Source organism: Leptodactylus fuscus, chromosome 1 (genome assembly GCF_031893055.1).
Source record: "Leptodactylus fuscus isolate aLepFus1 chromosome 1, aLepFus1.hap2, whole genome shotgun sequence".
NCBI classification, from domain to species: domain Eukaryota; kingdom Metazoa; phylum Chordata; class Amphibia; order Anura; family Leptodactylidae; genus Leptodactylus; species Leptodactylus fuscus.
The window spans coordinates 336,194,991-336,215,819 of NC_134265.1; the positions used below are offsets into that span (position 1 = coordinate 336,194,991).

At 45.1% G+C, this 20,829-nt stretch overlaps 1 protein-coding gene across 3 annotated transcripts; it reads left to right on the forward strand.

Annotated features, from left to right (window-relative positions):
- Positions 1-4,471: 4,471 nt before the first annotated feature.
- THNSL2 (threonine synthase like 2) lies at positions 4,472-14,039 on the forward strand. Of its 3 annotated transcripts, none has more exons than XM_075261348.1 (9): positions 4,472-4,589; positions 6,011-6,241; positions 6,498-6,692; positions 7,381-7,533; positions 7,939-8,169; positions 9,459-9,604; positions 10,078-10,206; positions 10,837-10,988; positions 12,421-14,039. In XM_075261348.1, exons 2-9 carry the CDS (start codon positions 6,019-6,021, stop codon positions 12,617-12,619), a joined length of 1,428 nt encoding a protein of 475 aa, XP_075117449.1. In that variant the 5' UTR covers positions 4,472-4,589; positions 6,011-6,018; the 3' UTR covers positions 12,620-14,039. The 3 variants fall into 3 exon arrangements, with proteins under 3 accessions (XP_075117449.1, XP_075117453.1, XP_075117450.1); XM_075261352.1 differs by having other exon boundaries at positions 10,078-10,203; XM_075261349.1 differs by lacking the exon at positions 4,472-4,589 and adding an exon at positions 4,846-4,874.
- The last annotated feature ends 6,790 nt before the right edge of the window (positions 14,040-20,829 follow it).

Consider the following 20,829-nt stretch of genomic DNA (forward strand, 5'->3'; position numbering starts at 1 on the left):
GCTGTGCGTTCCTGCTTCACCACTGTATTCAACTCATTTGCTTTCTCTTTGGACGCAGATTAGTTAAATTTGGGACATCCCTTCCGCCGACTGTGACTGTGGGACAGGACCCAGAATCTGGGACTGTCCCACTGGATCCAGGATGGTTGGGAGGAATGAATGTGTTGCACAAGAAGTCCCATCCCACCTCGATGTTTTAAGATCCTTTTACTCACATGTCTCCCATGGGAGTTTTCCATTGAATAAGGTCCACAAAACAATCAATATCCTGAAACCATGCCCTCAGATACACAACTTGTATTACTAGTGTAAACCTGACCTGTATACCGTGTCAGCCTGGGATGTCTAGGAGGGTGGTGCAGAGACCCAAACAGGAAGACGTTTCGTTATTATACACTGGGGTTGCCTCAGACCCCAAAGTAAAATAATTGGAGACAGGGCCGGCTCCAGGTTTTTATGGGCCCTTGGGCGACAGAGCCTCAGTGGGCCCCCTTGTAAAGGAGGCGGGGGAGTCGAGACACTGTGCGTCGCAGATGAAGCGAGTGACGTCACGCAGGAGTGTGGCGTCACCAACGCCATACCTCCCAATTTTTAAAGAGTAGAAAGAGCGGCAAAATGTGGGGCAAATTTGGCTCCACCCAGTGTTATGTTGACTCCGCCCATTCTCATTCATTTATCATGTGCTCCCACACAGTATAATCCTCCTACAGTCACCCGTAAATTATATGCCCCCCCTCCATCTCTCCCCCAGTTTCGTATACACCTTTCCTCTGCCCCCAGTTTCATGTCCCCCCCTCCATCTTTGCCCTAGTTTCATGTCCCCCCATCTCTGTCCCCAGATTCATGTCCCCTCCATCTCTGACCCCAGATTCATGTCCCCTCCATCTCTGACCCCAGATTCATGTCCCCTCCATCTCTGCCCCCAGATTCATGTCCTCTCCATCTCTGCCCCCAGATTCATGTCCCCTCATCTCTGCCCCAGATTAATGCACCCCATCTCTGCCCCCATATTCATGCTCCCCCATCTCTTCCCCAGATTAATGTTCCCCCATCTCTTCCCCAGATTAATGTCCCCCATCTCTCCCCCGATTCATGTTCCCCCATCTATGCCCCCAGATTCGTGTCCCCCCATCTCTGCCCCCAAATTCATGTCCCCCATCTCTGCCCCCAGATCCGTGTCCCCCCATCTCTGCCCCCAGATTATTATCCCCCCATCTCTGCCCCCAGATTCATGTCCCCGCATCTCTGCCCTCAAATTCATGTCCCCGCATCTCTGCAACCAGATTCATGTCCCCCCATCTCTGCCCCCAGATTCATGTCCCCCCATCTCTGCCCCCAGATTCATGTCCCCCCATCTCTGCCCCCAAATTCATGTCCCCCATCTCTGCCCCCAGATTCATGTCCCCCCATCTCTGCCCCCAGATTTATATCCCAAATCTCTGACCCCAGATTCATGTCCCCGCATCTCTGCCCCCAGATTCATGTCCCCACATCTCTGCAACCAGATTCATGTCCCCGAATCTCTGCCTCCAGAATCATGTTTCCCCATCTCTGCCCCCAGAATCATGTCTCCCCATCTCTGCCCCAAGTGTCATGCCGTCCCCTCCTTCATCTGCCCCCAGTTTCATGTTCCACCTCAATATCTACACACTAAAACCACTTAAACTCACCTTTTCCTCGCTCCCCTGCCGCTCTCTCCGCAGTCTCGCTAACACAGTTGTAGGCGCGTTGTCACGTCATCACATCGCGTCTACACAGCCCCTAGCCAGAGTGCAGCGGCAAAGCAAGGAGCTGAGCTGTGACAGTTCCTTGCTTTAGCCGCATATGTATTCAACTCAGATCTGCATCTGGAGGATGAAATCTGAGTTGAAATCGGGACATACCTCCCTCCAACCGGGACCGCGGCACACGTCACCGAAATCGTGAATGTCCCGCGGAAATCGAGATGCTACATATAGTCACCCAGATACAGTGGCATAACTAAAGTCTTGTGGGCCCGGTGCAATCTTTTGTCTAGGGCCCCTACCTCATCCCTACAGTGAATTCTTGATAGTGATGGTTACGTGTACTAAGGATTTTAATCACCTTAGTGTGGTTAGGGGAATCTGAGGGTCTCCTTGGCTTATGGGCCAGATGGAAGGTTCCTGGGCCCTGGTGAGACTGCACTCTCTGCAACCCTCCAAGTTACGCCCCTGGGCGGTGGCAAATCCTTCTGTCCTCACTGAGAGCACATGCACACTTAGATAACCCAAGCATATATGTATATAAGGGGATCTTGAGGAGCAGCTGTCAACTGAGTGAGCCTTTCACCAACATCCATTGAAGGTAAATGATCACCTTTAGTGTGTGATGTTTGATGACCGGGTTTAGCACTACTCGCACCCATCTCACAGTTGTAGTTGCAGATGAATTTATGAAGCGGTATCCCTTTAAGGTTCTGTTTATCACCCATACATCAATCTAGTAGATCAGTAGACAGAAGAGACAGGCTCTAGTGTTAACATCTTATCATCAACTACGTCTGACCTCCTGATCTTGTAAAATCTCAGCCAGCCATGACCAGACTTATCGGGCTGCACCTACATACAGTTGTAATGTACAACCCTTTAACAGCTAGAATACATTCAGTCCTTCAGTCTTTCTTTTCTGTTGAGTTGTTGATTCTCAGATATATCTCCTGCAAAAAAGTACAGTGTCAGCCAATACCGCCATTATCACAGCTCTCAATATAGTGGCCATTTGGTGCTAAACTACAAACGTTCTCGCGATTCCAACTTTAGGAAAGTTCATATGTCTCTGTAACCCCCTATAGACTATAGCACAGGGTCAGTGGCGTAACTAGGAATGGCGGGGCCCCATGGCGAGCTTTTGACATGACCCCCCCCATCGACACCGAAGACCTCAACTGACCCCCTCCTACGCATTTCTGCGCGTTCTATTACGCCCCATAGTGGCCCTTGCACACAGTATTATGTCCCTTAGTGCCCCCTGTACACAGTATTATGTCCCTTAGTGCCCCCTGTACACAGTATTATCCCCCATAGTGGCCCCTTCACACAGTATTATGTCAGTTAGTGCCCCCTGTACACAGTATTATGTCCCTTAGTGGCCCCTGCGCACAGTATTATCCCCCATAGTGTCCCCTGCACACAGTATTATCCCCCATTGTGGCCCCTGCACACAGTATTATCCCACATAGTTGCGCCTGCACACAGTATTATCCCCCATAGTGTCCCCTGCACACAGTATTATCCCCCATAGTTGCCCCTGCACACAGTATTATGTCCCTTAGTGGCCCCTGCACACAGTATTTTCCCCCATAGTGGCTCCTTCACACTGTATTATCCCCCATAGTGGCTCCTGCACACAGTATTATCCCCCATAGTGGCCCCTGCACACAGTATTATCCCCCATAGTGGCCCCTGCACACAGTATTATCCCCCATAGTGGCCCCTGCACACAGTATTATCCCCCATAGTGTCCCCTGCACACAGTATTATCCCCCATAGTTGCCCCTGCACACAGTATTATGTCCCTTAGTGGCCCCTGCACACAGTATTATCCCCCATAGTGGTCCCTGCACACAGTATTATCCCCCATAGTGGCCCCTGCACACAGTATTATCCCCCATAGTTGCCCCTGCACACAGTATTATGTCCCACTGTGGACACCCATAAACAATTATTATACTCTGGGGTCTTTTAACAAAGAAAAAACTGGAAAGTGGGGCATGCAAAATTATTTGGCCCCTTTACTTTCAGTGCAGCAAACTCACTTTGGACTTTGTCCATTGGTCACATGGCCATGCTGCAGCTCAGCTCGGTCTCATTCATTTTAATGGGACAGAGATGGGGCAATGCCATGTGCCCAATGGACGTGAGGTCACTTCTCGAGAAGAAGAAAGCAGCCATGTTTTTGAGTCCTGCACAAGCCCTTTAATGGGAGTCTGTCAGGTCTAAAATGCTTCTTAAACCAATAATAGTGCCATGGAAGGACTTTAATAAGTTTAGAAACACAGCCCTTGTGGCCACAAACTGATAAAGCAATGTAGAGATAAGCAATTTTTTATGGATATGCAAATCAGCCTGTAAATTTCATTAAAGACAGTCGCAATACTACTTCTTCTCCTCTCCTGTAGCCATATTAGTATTTTCAGCCTCTGCCTCAAGCTTTCAATCAGGCCCCGCTTCCGATTCATTTGCAGGCTGATTTGCATATTCTTAAAAAGATGAAAGTGACATTCTCTACCAATGGATATGGCTCCTGGAATGATAGAGGTGACCACAAAGTTGAAAGTTTTACTATTTTTCTTAATATTTTTTTTACATTTCCTTGTATAATTGTGTACAATAAATTAGTGACAAGTACAAAGTACACGCAACACACTTACACCGCACGCCTGTGCTATTCCTTTAAGACACACAGTCATGTGACTGGGGACAGAGGGCACATCTGTGTGCTACGGAGAACTTTTGCAGGATCTCTCCTAATCCGTACAACTTAGTTTGGCTATTTTTAATGCAAATTGAGTCTCTGCACAGAAAAAACTTTGTTTCTCCTTGAAGTGGCCCCAAGAGTCTTCTGATCAGGTACAATATGAACTCTCCTGGCCCCAGCACTGACATTATACACAACATTATACGTGCTACTGTCACACTGACCCCAGTTATTTGTGCAGCACCAGGGCTATGCAGAACAGGCTGACTAGGTTTCATCAGATGCTAAAAACTCTTTACACAGTATGTGTGGGCAGTGTAAGATGAAGCTCTGGGAGGGCGAGGCCTGGAACTGGTTCATAGGGGAAGGTCCAAAATCACTGCATAAAACACTGATCTATAAAACTGGTGAAGAGTAAGGCCACTGTTATGTATTATGTAAGTGTGACTGGTGGTATAACACTGACTGTATTATTAGAGGACTGCTTAACTTACAGTACTAATGGAGTAATCCAAACTACTAACCAGATTTAATGTATGTATTTGTATAATACTACTCCTATGTAGTTATATTCTTGTACATAGGGGGCAGTATTATAGTAGTTATATTCTTGTACATAGGAGTAGTATTATACTAGTTATATTCTTGTACATAGGAGTAGTATTATAGTAGTTATATTCTTGTACATAGGAGGCAGTATTATAGTAGTTATATTCTTGTACATAGGAGCAGTATTATAGTAGTTATATTCTTGTACATAGGAGCAGTATTATAGTAGTTATATTCCTGTACATAGGTGCAGTATTATAGTAGTTATATTCTTGTACATAGGAGTAGTATTATAGTAGTTATATTCTTGTACATAGGAGTAGTATTATAGTAGTTATATTCTTGTACATAGGAGTAGTATTATAGTAGTTATATTCCTGTACATAGGTGCAGTATTATAGTAGTTATATTCTTATACATAGGAGGTAGTATTATAGTAGTTATATTCTTGTACATAGGAGGCAGTATTATAGTAGTTATATTCTTGTACATAGGAGGCAGTATTATAGTAGTTATATTCTTGTACATAGGAGCAGTATTATAGTAGTTATATTCCTGTACATAGGTGCAGTATTATAGTAGTTATATTCTTGTACATAACAGCAGTATTATAGTAGTTATATTCTTGTACATAGGAGGTAGTATTATAGTAGTTAATTCTTGTACATAGGAGCAGTATTATAGTAGTTATATTCTTGTACATAGGAGCAGTATTATAGTAGTTATATTCTTGTACATAGGAGCAGTATTATAGTAGTTATATTCTTGTACATAGGGGCAGTATTATAGTAGTTATATTCTTGTGCATAAGTGTCTGTATTACAGTATATTCTTGTGAACAGGATACAGTTCTTTAGTGTTCCCTATAGGACACAGTATTATAATAGTTATAAAGTGCTGTAGAATATGTTGGCGATATATACATTATTATTATTATTATTATTATTATTATTATTATTATAGTAATTATATCTAAATTTTTCACAATTTGTAAATGCTACTAATGAACTATCGACCCCCACAGGTGAAGGTATGAAGTACACTAGCACCCGGGGTGGAGTTTCGGATGTGGACTTTGAAGGAGTGCTCTTTGCAGGTTTTGCTCCAGATGGAGGACTGTTTATGCCGCAGCACATACCCAGGTTGAACAAAGACACCTTGGTGACATGGAGATCTTTCTCCTACAAAGACTTAGTGAAGGAGATCTGCTCTCTGTTTATCCCACCTGAAGCTATACCCAGGAATGAGCTTAATGGTATGTTACCTATAGGCCTCCAGCTTCCATTGTGTAGATGCTCCATTTGTGTGCGTTGTGATATCTAATGTTCTGGAACCTGCTATAAAGCTAATTTTTGAGACAACAGTTCACAGTTCAGGAAAGTTGGCCGCCCATATAATTTTGGAAAAAAATGTAAACATAAAAAATACATAATCCTAACCTATAAATGAAATCAAATATGTGACGACTTCAGTTATTATTTACCAATCCCTTGTCTCTTTTCCTCCTGTAGGACTGATAGACCAAGCCTTGAGTCGCTTTAGACACAAGGATATCATTCCAGTTTCCAGGTTGAAGAGTGATGTCAATGTCTTGGAGATGTGGCATGGAGCTACTTACGCCTTCAAGGATCTCGCTATGTCTTGTGTTGGACAGTTCTTAGACTTCTTTTTGAAGAAGAACAACAGACATGTGAATATCTTGGTTGGTAAGTTCTTCTTGGACTAGGTATAAGAGTATCCCTCAATGCGGACACAGTAGAAGGTAGTGGGAGTTCGGTCTGAAGCTTTGGCACTAAGATTACCTGGATGTAGGGACTGTAGAATCCAACAACATATCTAACGCTTTAGTGTGTATGCTTGAGACATTTTTCCAGACCAACACACAGATGACTTATCAAAAGCAACCATACAAGATAAAACTGTCCTAAGCGGCCGATTTTGGCAGGACCATCCAACTCATCCAACCATCCAACTTCGTAGCTGGTGTTTCCAGCTCATGGGTTGTCACCAGTGAGCCAATTTGCTAAATCTGAGTTTCAAGGTGGATTATTTTGTCTAAATTCAACTCCATTTAGCTTTTGTGTATGAAAACCTGTGATTGGGTTTATTGGTCATTTAGGCCTCAGCCTCAGGAAGGGTTGGACTGGACCACTAAGGGACATGAGGATAGTCCCCGGCTCTGCACCACAACAGGTTCTAGCCAACAAAAAAGGCCAAGAGGTACAGTGGGCATACCTCATGGCAATCCCTGAAAATCATAACCTCTGGAATGCCCAATCCAACAATATGACCAGGGAACACCATATTGTTGTCAATTATAAAATTGATATTGTAAATTTTCTAATTTTGAAAGATTATATTGTTGTAAATTTTGCTTCTTAAATGACCTTTCAGGTACATCAGGGGACACAGGTAGTGCAGCTATCGAGAGTGTGCGTGGAATTCCGAACATTGACATTACTGTTCTGTTGCCACATGGGCGGTGTACAGAAATCCAAGAGCGCCAGATGACGACAGTCATTGAGGATAATGTCCACGTGTTTGCCGGTCTGTATTTTATAGTATGTTACATAGTTCTTGTAGATTGCCCAGGTCCATAGAACTGTGGGAAGGGTCCAAAAAGGCTAGAACCCATTGGCATTGATTCTTAGGTCAAAAATTTACTGGCCATTAAAAAGGTTGGAAGAAGGTGCATGTGCAGTACCTATGAGCAGAGTGGCCTGCAGGAGCAAAGGGGAATGCCGAACACGAATGAGAGTAAGATTGTTCAGCCTGACAAAGACACAAAGACAACAGTAAAATAAAGAGAACATGGTAGGTGGGGGCCCTGCTGCACATTTTGCATCGGGGTCCAAGAGACTGGAGGATGGGAGGACGGAGATCCCAGGTTTCCCTACGTCCTTGACATGTCAGAGTTTAACACATTTCCATTTTCATCATATTTTTGTGCAGTGGATGGGACATCAGATGAGCTGGATGAACCCATCAAAAAGCTCTTCAAGGACAGTGAATTTGTGAAGAAGCATAACCTAATGAGCACAAACTCAGTGAACTGGGCACGAGTGATGGTCCAGATTGCCCACTTCTTCTATGGGTATTTCCAATGTGTTCCAGCACAGGCCAGTGACGTGTTACCTCCAATAGAAATAGTCGTACCAACAGGTGGAGCTGGAAACATTACTGGTAAGATACTGTACAAATATCCATTTACTACTGTCAGGGCCAGATAAAATGGGTTCTACATAACAAATTAAATATCTTTGTAAATACATTAATCATCCTGGATTATACTTATCCTGTACTGATCCTGAGTTACATCCTGTATTATACTCCAAAGCTGCGCTCACTATTCTGCTGGTGCAGTCACTGTGTACATACAGTACATTACTTATCCTGTACTGATCCTGAGTTACATCCTGTATCATACTCCAGAGCTGCACTCACTATTCTGCTGGTGCAGTCACTGTGTACATACAGTACATTACTTATCCTGTACTGATCCTGAGTTACATCCTGTATCATACTCCAGAGCTGCACTCACTATTCTGCTGGTGCAGTCACTGTGTACATACATTACATTACTTATCCTGTACTGATCCTGAGTTACATCCTGTATTATACTCCAGAGCTGCGCTCACTATTCTGCTGGTGCAGTCACTGTGTACATACAGTATATTACTTATCCTGTACTGATCCTGAGTTACATCCTGTATCATACTCCAGAGCTGTACTCACTATTCTGCTGGTGCAGTCACTGTGTACATACATTACATTACTTATCCTGTACTGATCCTGAGTTATACCCTGTATTATACTCCAGAGTTGCATTCACTATTCTGCAGGTACAGTAACTGTGTACATACATTACATTACTTATCCTGTATTATACTCCAGAGCTGTGCTCACTATTCTGCTGGTAGTCACTGTGTACATACATTACATTACTTATCCTGTACTGATCCTGAGTTATACTCTGTATTATACTCCAGAGTTGCATTCACTATTCTGCAGGTACAGTCACTGTGTACATACATTACATTACTTATCCTGTATTATACTCCAGAGCTGTGCTCACTATTCTGCTGGTAGTCACTGTGTACATACATTACATTACTTATCCTGTACTGATCCTGAGTTATACCCTGTATTATACTCCAGAGTTGCATTCACTATTCTGCAGGTACAGTCACTGTGTACATACATTACATTACTTATCCTGTATTATACTCCAGAGCTGTGCTCACTATTCTGCTGGTACAGTCACTGTGTACATACATTACATTACTTATCCTGTATTATACTCCAGAGCTGTGCTCACTATTCTGCTGGTAGTCACTGTGCACATACATTACATTACTTATCCTGTACTGATCCTGAGTTACATCCTGTATTATACTCCAGAGCTGCGCTCACTATTCTGCTGGTGCAGTCACTGTGTACATGCATATATACTATGTGTTCTGTTCTCTCAGCGGGATGTATCGCCCAGAAGATGGGTCTGCCTATCCAGCTGGTGGCTGTGGTAAATAGTAATGACATTATTCACCGAACTATAGAACATGGTGACTTCTCCTTGGGGAACACAGAGATGACATTGGCTTCTGCCATGGATATTCAGGTAATGGTGGCTGCAGATTTTACACATGGACACATTGGGGCAGATGTATTACGTCTGTCATGTTGTATGTCAGTCTTAATAAAGAGCCTGACTGGTGCAGAGAGAGAGATTTATGAAGAGGCTGCGGCTTTATTATAAATCAGTCGGCCCTCCCTTCACCAGTTACTATTGAGTATGTCAGGCCGAGGAGTGTGCGCTCACATTTACGCAATGTGGAAAACATGGAACAGGTCGGGGCTGGTAGAGTATGTTTGGTAAAAGAAATGGCCTTGCACCAAATGTGCGCCACAATTTCATCCCTGTACTGTATGCCAGATGTAGAGTGATTGATGAATTCCTCCCATTGTGGGGAGATCATTACATTTCTACACCAGTTTTCTGCCGTAGATGTGTGAAAATGTGACACATCCTTGTGTAGTCAATCCATCCATATAAATCACTTATACAGTACGATCCCATACTTGTAACTGCAGGAGCCCTACAACATGGAGCGGATACTATGGTTGGCGTCAAATTCGGACAGCGCAAAAATCAAAGAATTTATGGATGAATTTAATGAGAGGAAAAGATTCAAGTTACCTGAGGAACTGCACAAACAGGTAGTGTGTAAATAGGACCTTACAGAGAACCTTTCACCCCCTCCACCATCTCCTACACTTTTCACCCTTAAATCGGTGTCGCTCCTATGATTCTGAAGTACTTGTCATTTTTTCTCTAACCCCCCGCCCGCCATTCCTGAGCAATTGGTGTTTTTAGTTTCAGCATCCAATATGCTAATTAGGTATCTACTGTCAGGTAGGCGGTCTTGGGCCTATGCAGACAGACGAGGACCGCCCACTTGACAGTAGAGAGAATAATTGTGCTGAATCTACCAGTAGTTATTGTGCCAGAATCTGTGGAGTGGCGCCTATTGGAAGTTGCAAAGCATTGGAGGAGGTGGTGGAAGGTTCTCTTTCACCTGACATTGGTATTTTTCCCTTTTATTACAAAGTTGATCTTAGGACCAGCATTACGTGCTAAGTAAATGTTTATATCTTTACATTGTTTAGAGCCCAAAATAGTAAGAGAGTCAAATAATAGAATTCTGAATTCAGCTGCCACTAGGGGGAGCTTTACTATATTAAAGGGACACTCCATCCCAAACTAAAGTTGCTTAATAATGATATTCCATGTGTCATTCAAGAGACTTTTGCTAGCCTAAGATAGTTCTTTTGTGTCTTCATCTCCTTCAGCTTCTGGCAATGATGAAATCGTGCTCAGCCAAAGATGACAACATCCTCGAGACCATCAGACGTTGCTGGGAGGAGAACCGATATCTGCTGTGTCCTCACTCCGCTGTTGCTCTTTTTTACCATTACCAACAACATGACAGCAAACAAAACTTGTAAGAAATGGCTTATAATCTAAAGTTACTTATACTGGTATTAGATTTCACAATATTTTTTATGAGGCTTTGCCTATAGGTGGCGCCAGCACGATCACAAATGATGCTGTACTCATTAAGCCTGGGATTGTCTTTGGTAAAAGGGTTATCCGGTTTCTATGATTGATGATTAGATCTGCAGGGGGTCCCGGGCATGGACACTTGCATACCTCCCAACTTTTGAAGAACCGAAAGAGGGACAAAATGTGTGGCGCGCGTATCGCGCCATGGCAAATTTAGTCCTGCCCACTTTGTGTTGACTCCGCCCATTCTCATTAATTTTTCATGTGCCCGCACACAGTATAATCTTCCTACAGTCACCCGTAAATTATATGTCCCCCCTCCATCTCTGCCCCAGTTTCATATACCCCCTTCATCTGCCCCCAGTTTCATGTCCCCTCCATCTCTGTCCCCAGATTCATGTCCCCCATCTCTGCCCCCAGATTCATGTCCCCTCCATCTCTGCCCCCAGGTTCATGTCCCCTCCATCTCTGCCCCCAGGTTCATGTCCCCTCCATCTCTGCCCCCAGATTCATGTCCCTCCATCTCTGCCCCCAGATTCATGTCCCTCCATCTCTGCCCCCAGATTCATGTCCCTCCATCTCTGCCCCCAGATTCATGTCCCCCATCTCTGCCCCCAGATTCATGTCCTCTCCATCTCTGCCCCCAGTTTCATATACACTCTTCATCTGCCCCCAGTTTCATGTCCCCTCCATCTCTGCCCCCAGATTCATGTCCCCCCCATCTCTGCCCCCAGATTCATGTCCTCTCCATCTCTGCCCCCAGATTCATGTCCCTCCATCTCTGCCCCAGATTCATGTCCCCACATCTTTGCCCCCAGATTAATGTCCCCACATCTTTGCCCCTAGATTCATGTCCCCATCTCTTCCCCCAGATTCATGTCCTCTCCATCTCTGCCCCCAGATTCATGTCCCCCCATCTCTGCCCCCAGATTCATGTCCTCTCCATCTCTGCCCCCAGATTCATGTCCCCACATCTCTGCCCCCAGATTCATGTCCCCACATCTCTGCTCCCAGTGTCATGCTGTCCTCTCCTTCATCTGCCCCCAGTTTCACGTTCCACCTCAGTGTACACATTACACTTACCTTCTCCTCGTTCTAATTCGAAATTCTCGTTCGAAACTAATCAGGAACTTAAGCCACCTGAACCTGAAGCCAATCTTAGGGGTTCTCCTATCTTTACTACAGGTGCCTGTGACGGCAAAAAGGATAGGAAATCAGAGACAAAAAGATACCTGCCATGTGTGACCTAATGCCTATAGGCTGTCCTAAAGGCTCATTATTTACATCCGTCACCACAAACCACTTGTCAAGTTTGCAATTGACTAAAATTGACAGATTTCCTGATTAATTCAGCTATTTGCCTTCCACAGGCCCAGGTGCTGCCTGGCACCGGCGTCAGCCGTTAAATTTCAGGATGTCGTTCTCCGAGCCGGCCTTGTACCAGAGGTATCACCGGAGATAGAAGCCTTGATTAAGAAGGAAACCCGCTCCACCTTCCTCAACAAGCAAGATGACTGGGAGGAAGTGTTACGGGAGAAACTGGAAGCTATTCACCAGAAGAGAATGTAAAAGTTATAGATACTCGGACATCTATATGTTACTCCAGACACCCAGAGATTTCTAAGATATTCCAGACTTAAAGGGGTTATCCAGCATTAGAATAGAGTGACATCACGTCCATCGGTCACATGACCATGCTACAGGATTCAAATGAATGGGACTTGAGCGACAGCCTGGCCATGTGACCATCCGACATGATCTCACTTCTCGAGAAGAAGAAAGCAACCATGTTTTCTAATTCTGAACAATCCCTTTAACTGATATTGCGACATGATCAGTCTTGTTTGGAGGCTTTGAACATCCTTAGTTAAAGGGAAACTCCATTTTTTGGGGAACACATTTCTGTTCTAGTTTCTTTATCATTTCTCTTGATACAGAGCTCTATATCCTCTGCATTCACATAGATTTGAATGATGCTGGTTAAAATCTGCTACCACTAGAGGGAGCTTACTGCATACATATTGGGTAACAGTAATCCCCTCATCTCCACCTAGTGGTGGCTGCATGTCTATACAGGGGATTGGGATCTTTGGATAAATGACTACTTGGATCCACTGATTTAGGACATCATTTGTCCCCATTTCTGGACCCTCCTTGATGTTTTATTGACGTGTGTAAGTGATATGTCACAAGATGATATTTTGGGACTAGCCCTTTAAGAATGAGTTTTCCTCACATGGAGCAGCCCTTTAAGCAGATGGTATGAGGACAAGCCACATAACCTTCATGTGTACACAGGTGATGTAAACTCCTGCACTTTCACCTGGTGAAGGCTCTATAAATGGCTCCTCGCAGTGATGAGGCCATCGCTGTAACCTGAGGCTTTATCACCAGAGATTGTTTAGTGCACGACAAAGTCTAAGTTCAATGAACCTCCAGCTCATAGAACCGGTTCCTCGCACAGGATTTGGCTGTCATGGCTCCCATCATCCCCGGTATTGCTGTGATGTTGTGGACGTCCATCATCTCCGTCTCTGGAAATAAAAGTGAGGAATTCTAAGTAGCCAGAATGTGTCTGCTTACAAATATGGCTGCCCAGAACTGAGCGTATAACTGCTGGGACCCCAACTATCTCGCCAGCCCCACCTTGTCAGTGTAGTCAGGGAGGGGGGTCGAAGCTGGAGCTTTGGGGAGTAACTAGATGGGGAACGATCTGGGGTTGGAATTAAGGAGTCAGATTTGGGGTCTAAATGATGGTGACCGGGCAGGGTTGTCAACTACTGGGTCTGGTTTGAGACCTGAATATTGGAGTATGGTCTAGGGTTGGAACTATGGGGTCTGAATATTGGAACCTGGCTGAGGGTCAGGGGCTTGAATATTGAGGTCTAATTTTTAGCCTGAAATGTGGGGTCTAGTCTGAAATAAAGGGATTAATGGGGCTTTATAAAAAGTGTAATTTTAACTACAAATATCATCTGAGATCCCTCTCGTGTCCCCTCCATCTATGCTGACCTTACTGTGGGGAATAGTCAGAAATAAATGTGTATTCTGATATTTACTATATGAATATCCTTCATGTATCTTCTGCACGGTATTGTTAATGTGCAGGTGTCTTCCTACTTTTGGTGATCTGTTCCCGGGAAAGCTGGGTGATAACCACTGTAGCTCTATTATCTGACTTCCATGATGTAATTAGGATGCCAGCGCCCTCTATTGGTGTGCATACTTGAGGCACTGGCATCCTAATTATATCATGGAAGTCAGATTTGCATATTCTTCCCATATTCCTTTGCACAGTGGAGCGCTCATGGCTTAATAAGACTCCACACTAGAGATGAGCGAGTACTGTTCGGATCAGCTGATCCGAACAGCACGCTCGCATAGAAATGAATGGATGTAGCCGGCACGCGGGGGGTTAAGCGGCCGGCCGCCGTCAAAGCGGAAGTACCAGGTGCATCCATTCATTTCTATGGAGCGTGCTGTTCGGATCGGCTGATCTGAACAGTACTCGCTCATCTCTACTCCACACACCTAAATGCTGGTCTCTCCCTAGTGACGATATCCCCCCAAATCTGTCTAAACCTCTCACCTCTGCCAGATCAGTCCTCTCTGCACCAAGCTGATGAGATGTAAGTACATTGAAACAGCTGTCCTTGGCTGAGAGACTGTAACTGGTAAAATCCCAACATCATTGCAAACAAAGGCCTCTGAGAAGGTCGGCATGATGTTAAAGGGAGCGCCCTCTATAGGTTTGCATGCCTGAGGCTCTGTCTTCCTAAGGGTGCATGCACACTACGTAACGCCGGGCGTGTATGAGAGCCGTACACGCCGGCATTACAGCAGACTGCCGAACACTTTCCATTCACTTCAATGGGAGCGCTCGTAAACGCCGCTGTTACGAGCGCTCCCATTGAAGTGAATGGGAAGTGTTCGGCAGCCCTGCTGTAACGCCGGCGTGTACGGCTCTCATACACGCCCGGCGTTACGTAGTGTGCATGCACCCTAAGTCTGTCTTCATGGAAGATAGACTTGCACATTCTCAGTGAGCGCCCTCTATTGGTGTGCATACTTGAAGCACTGGCATCCTAATTACATAATGGAAGTCAGATTTTCATATTCTTTCCATGTACATACAGATTTATAAACCTAAGGAGCGCCTTTTAGTGGCGACTGCAGAATATGCATTGTAATTGAGGAGAGATTGGGTGACAGAACACTGCGTAACGCTAGGTTCAAGCTAGCCCTGGCTCTCCACAAAGAAGCCTCATTAACTATAATGGGGTCTTTGTGGGGTCCATCATTTTTAACCTGAAAGTGACAGAGAAGAAAGTCCTTCATGCAGGACTTTTTCCCTCCACCGATTTTCAGTGGACTCTGCAATGGAGACTCCAAAGTAGGTGTGAACATAGCCTTAGTGGGTGAGGGATGGATGAATCTAGTGGTGACATCTCTAGCCAGGAACCTTTAGGACGCTTGGCGCAGTAATGGCGGCTGTATTGTGCTCAGACTGTTCTATGCATCTATAGAGGTAGCAGTTGGACCCAGGCTCAGGTGCCTGAGGCGTAAGTTCCCACTACTATACAATAGGACAATGGTTTTATGAGCGGCACAAGGTGGGGGGATTACAGATTTTGCACTGGGGCCCGGGAGCTTCAGGTCACAATATCCAGGTACAGATGACTATACAATTAGTGTAATGGTCGGCAGTGACAATATATACAGCCTATGCAACACTGCAACAATAGTGACATCTGCTGGCCATGCTGAGTTACTGCCCAATGTATAATACAATACCCCTTCATCTATGCAGCTCCCTTAATATACCCAATTACTTACACAATATATACATACTGGTATCGTCTTATGTGCTGGTAGAGCAGCCTCTTCCATGAAGGTATATTTGAGAAACTTATGAACGTCTGCTTAAACTCTGTTCATCCTGTGCCCAAACCTTCTGTTGGATGTACGTGCCTGGAAAATTACTGGTAGGCTGTGACATTTACCAGTATATAGGTTCATCAACTTAGCATTAGAGTACAAAATGTAAAAAAATGCTGCAAAGTAAGAATGATTTCAGAAACAAAAGGATTAATAGTAGAGATGAGCGAGTACTATTCGAAACGGCCGTTTCGAATAGCACGCACTCATAGGAATTAATGGAAGTGGCCGGCATGCAGACTTTGCCGGCAGCTGGCCGCTTAACCACCTGCGTGCGGCTGCGTCCATTCATTCCTATGGGTGCGTACTATTCCAAACTGGAGTTTCGAATAGTACTCGCTCATCTCTAGTTAATAGTTTATTTTTGCCAATTAACAAAATGCAGTGAATGAAGAAAAGAGAAATTTAAATTCCATCAATATTCGGTGTGACATTTGCCCTTCGCCTTCCATCAGTTCTTCTCGGTACTTGCAGACAGTTTTTGGCAGAACTCGTCAGGGAGGTTGTTCCCGCCATCTTGGAGGACTAAGCACAGATCCTTTGTGGATGTAGGCTTGTCCAATCCGTCTGTCTCTTCATGTCACCCCAGACAGACTGGATGATGGTGAGATCAGGGTTATATCTGTAGGGACCATATCATCACTTCCAGGACTCCTCCTCCAAAGGATACAGGTCACACCAAATATTGATGGGATTTACATCTCTCTTTTTTTCACTTAAGTTTGGTTGTTGCCAAGAATAAACTATTAAGCCTTCTACTTCTTAAAGGGGCTCTATCAGCAGAATCATGCTGGTAGAGCCCCACATATGCGTGAATAGCCTTTAAAAAGGCTATTCAGGCACCGTAAATGTTATATTAAACTACCCCCGTGTTTTAAAATAATAACCTAAAACAGAATGTTATCTACTTACTCATCGTGCACTGTCGGCAGGCATTCAGGGTGTGCCGTCTTCTTCATCCACGCCTCTTCTTCCTCCGATGTCCTCCGGTCCTGTCCTCCTCCGGTACTCGCGAAATGACACTGATATAAAAAAATGACCTGGGCGCATGCACAGTAGCATGCTGCTTCTACTACGGCTACTGCGCATGCGCCCAGGCCATTTTTTTTAACAGCGTCAGTTCGGAGGACGGGACCCGAGGACATTGGAGGAAGAGGAGGCGTGGATGAAGATGAAGACACACCCTGAATGCCCGCCCAGCGCGCACGATGAGTAAGTGGATAGTGGATAGTGGATTTTTTAGGGTTTTATTTTAAAACGGGGGGGGGGGGGGGGGTAGTTTAATATAACATTTACGGTGCCTGAATAGTCTTTTTAAAGGCTATTCACGCATATGTGGGGCTCTAGCAGCATGATTTTGCTGATAGAGCCCCTTTAAGCAATTCTTACTTTGCAACATTCCCCCTACACACCCACATCTGCCTAAAACTTTTTCATACTGTAAATAGTCCTGCATGTCTGACTTTGTGTCCGGTTAAAAAAACGGTTTTGCCACGGACAGGTATAAAACGCTTACGGGCGCTCACTTTTCAAACCCATCCATCCCCTGCCCAGTTTCTCGGCGTGGAAGACGGAAACCCAGCAGGATTGCTTAATGCGCGCACGGGCGCAGATGTGAACCCGCCCTCACTGTAATCTTCCATAGCCTTGTACTGTCAGGGGGGTGTTCCTTACAGCCCAGTGATGAAGCTAAGCTGTAAGGCCAGCTCCTCTGACCATTCCAAAACGAATGACAGTGATATCTCTGCAACCGGGGCACACACCGGCTAAGATGAATTCAGTGCTGAAGTCAGATTTCTAGCAGTATATAGCACTGCTAATGTCAGGGGACATGAAGGGCCCTTTAAGACCCCGTTCCTGCACTGGAGAGGAGAAGGGGCTCACACGGCGGTCAGGAGAGAACGCCTTGCTGCTCACAGGGCTCAGCTAGCTTGAGGATGAGAGGTATCTTGACAACCCCCCAATTTACTAACCAGTTCACAGAAGTGGAATAGCAGCCAGACTTTACTAGCAGGGGCATGGAGGCGGTAGGAGTCATAGTCCCCACACCTGCAGAAATGTGGTGACTGTTCTCGAGGGCCCAGAGAACCCTCTACAGAGCTGTACTGCTGTATCTACAGCTACCTAACAGTAGAGAACCCTACAGTGAGGGGTCCAGGTGTGCGGTGTTGTCTCCATTCTTCTATCTGGGATGAGTTCCTGGAGAAAATCTGCATGTGCCAGGATAATGGGTATGATGGTTCTGTGGTGGGCACTGTAATGATTGCACATTGGTGGGCACTATAATGATGGCTTTAGGGTTGATATTGTTACATTGGCTCTTTGGTAGGCAATGTAATGATGGCTCTATGATTGGCACTGGTATAATGGCTTTAGGGATGGGCATTGTAATAATGACTCTGTGATGGGCATTATAATGATAACTCTGTGGTCAGTACCTGTACGATGCATCTATCATCTATCATTATGCACAATATGCCAAGTGCCCGAGCCAACCTATCACACCCCAATACCCCAGTAGTGTTATCCACTATAGGCTTATATTTCCTATTTGAATGCTATTCGCCTAGCAGCCAGGAGGTGGCAGCCTAAGCCAAGCCTTGTGCTATCATTTTATTTCTACCCTTGGGCTATTGCTATGTGCACTATACAATATTGGTCAATATCCATTAACATGATTTATTGACCCCTCTGGATCCTGAAATAACAGCCACAAATCTTATCAGCCAACATAGTAATATCTCCCTCCATAGTACACATAGTATACAGGTGCCAGCAGCACTCACATACCAAATAGCCAACCTGCCCTGGTATTTAGATACAGGACTAGAGCAAGGAACTGAATCTTAAAAAGTGTGATGGGGCGACTAACCCTGGGATCTGACACTAAATCAGGGGTACATGCCACCTCCATACTGATGGGGGCAGAGCCTCAGGATCAGTTACCCTGTGTCTCCCTGCAGTTCACGGGGTCCGGGGTCATGAGACGTCAGACGACTAGGCCGAAGTCTGCCTGGATCGTGGAGAGGTAAGTAACAGTGTTTTTTATGTTTCTTACCTCTCCCAGTCCGCCAATCATTATATTCGGGGGTCCGAAAAGACCCCCGAGTATAATGATAGCAGCGGTAGTGGCTGTCACCGGGCCCCTAATGTCCCGGGCTCTGTGGCAGCTGCCTCTGCTGCTATGGCGGTAGTTACGCCACTGCTGAGAACTATGGGTTAATACTAGCAGATAGCCCCCAGTAGATGACATAAGGTCTGTACAGAGGTTGCACGGCTGGATTTGTCGCTTATCGTTGCAATTGCAGTAGTTTCACCTGTAGTCTTGTCTAAGATAAGATATCCTGGCTCAGATCTGCACCCACTTGCTTGACATGCCCATGTGGGACTGAAGCGCTTGTACATGATGGATACCAACATATATAGATGCCAGCTATGGGGATATGACCTGCTGTATCACTGTATACCCCTCCACCTGTGTCTATGCGGATATCAGTCCTGTCAGTACGACTCTGCACAATAACATTTAGCCTGCGATTAATAATCCACGTGTTGGGAGGAAGTTACCTGAGGGATTAGATTCCCTTCCTGGTATTTACCGCCCAAAGGGAGTCCTAGTCTTATGTTACCGGCCCCGGAGATTAATGATGGCCCGCTCGTCTCACATTACCACATTTTAACTTCAAGATTCACCTCAACCCCCAAATTCTACTACAATGCCATTTACAGACAATTCTTTAAAAGAGATTAGCATTTCTAGTGGACTTATAGTGCTGTGCAAAAGATTTAGGCAGAGTGGACAAACACTGCAGAATAAGAATGCTTTTGGAAATAGAAGGGTTAATAGTTGATGTTTGTCAAATGATAAAATGAAGTGAATGAAGAAAAGCGAATGTAAATCCCATCGATATTTGGTGTCACCTAACATAATGTAGCTTTGGCTCTTGTACACCATAACATATTTATTTCACCACATTTCTCTTCCTGGGGTCAGCTATCGCCCCCCACTGGTTATAACAGCTAATTACAGGAAGTTTATATAAACTATCTAGATAAAGTACCAGGGGCTGCCTGTGTATAAAGTGGCGATCTGTCTGTCTGTGCGCTCATTGGATTGCTCTAAGGATGCTTATTCCAAGCCATGTCCTATGTTAAAGGGGTTGTCTAGATTAACCCGATTTGGGGAAGGAGGCCAAGGATGGTGAAAATAAACAAACAAAAACCCATACTGACCTATAACTGGTGTTACAGTTTGTCTCACCATGGTCTGGTACTGCTGCTCCAGTGTCTTGTTTTGGCAGAAGTCCCCACCACATGTGACCACTGAGGATGAACAGTGGCTTCAGCGGCCAAAAGAGGGGATCAACATATCCTAGATTCATGTCCCCAGGTGAGAGGGTAAAAATAAAGTTTCAAAAGTTTTTAATAAGGTATCCTATTAATATTATAAATGTGAAATGTTTGTGAGTTTGTGGGTTTGTGACTTTGGATGTTCGGATGTTTGGCGGTCAATCACGCAAAAACCGCTCCACCGATTTGGCTGAAATTTTCCACAAACATAGTCACTACACTCGATTGCGCAATAGGCTACTTTTCATCACAATAGCACACATACGTTTTTCCCAGGCCCCCCACAAAACCCAAACTCACACCAACATCTCTGCAATCTCACACACTTTGGACCATAGCAAGCCACAAAATTCATATTACCCCCTACAGCAGAGGTCTGCAACCCCTGGCACACGTGCCAAGAGTGGCACTCCTGCCATATTTCACTGCCACGCCAGCAGCACAGGACCTGCAAGAGTTAAATGAAGTCCGAGTCCCTTCAGTGCTCGGTA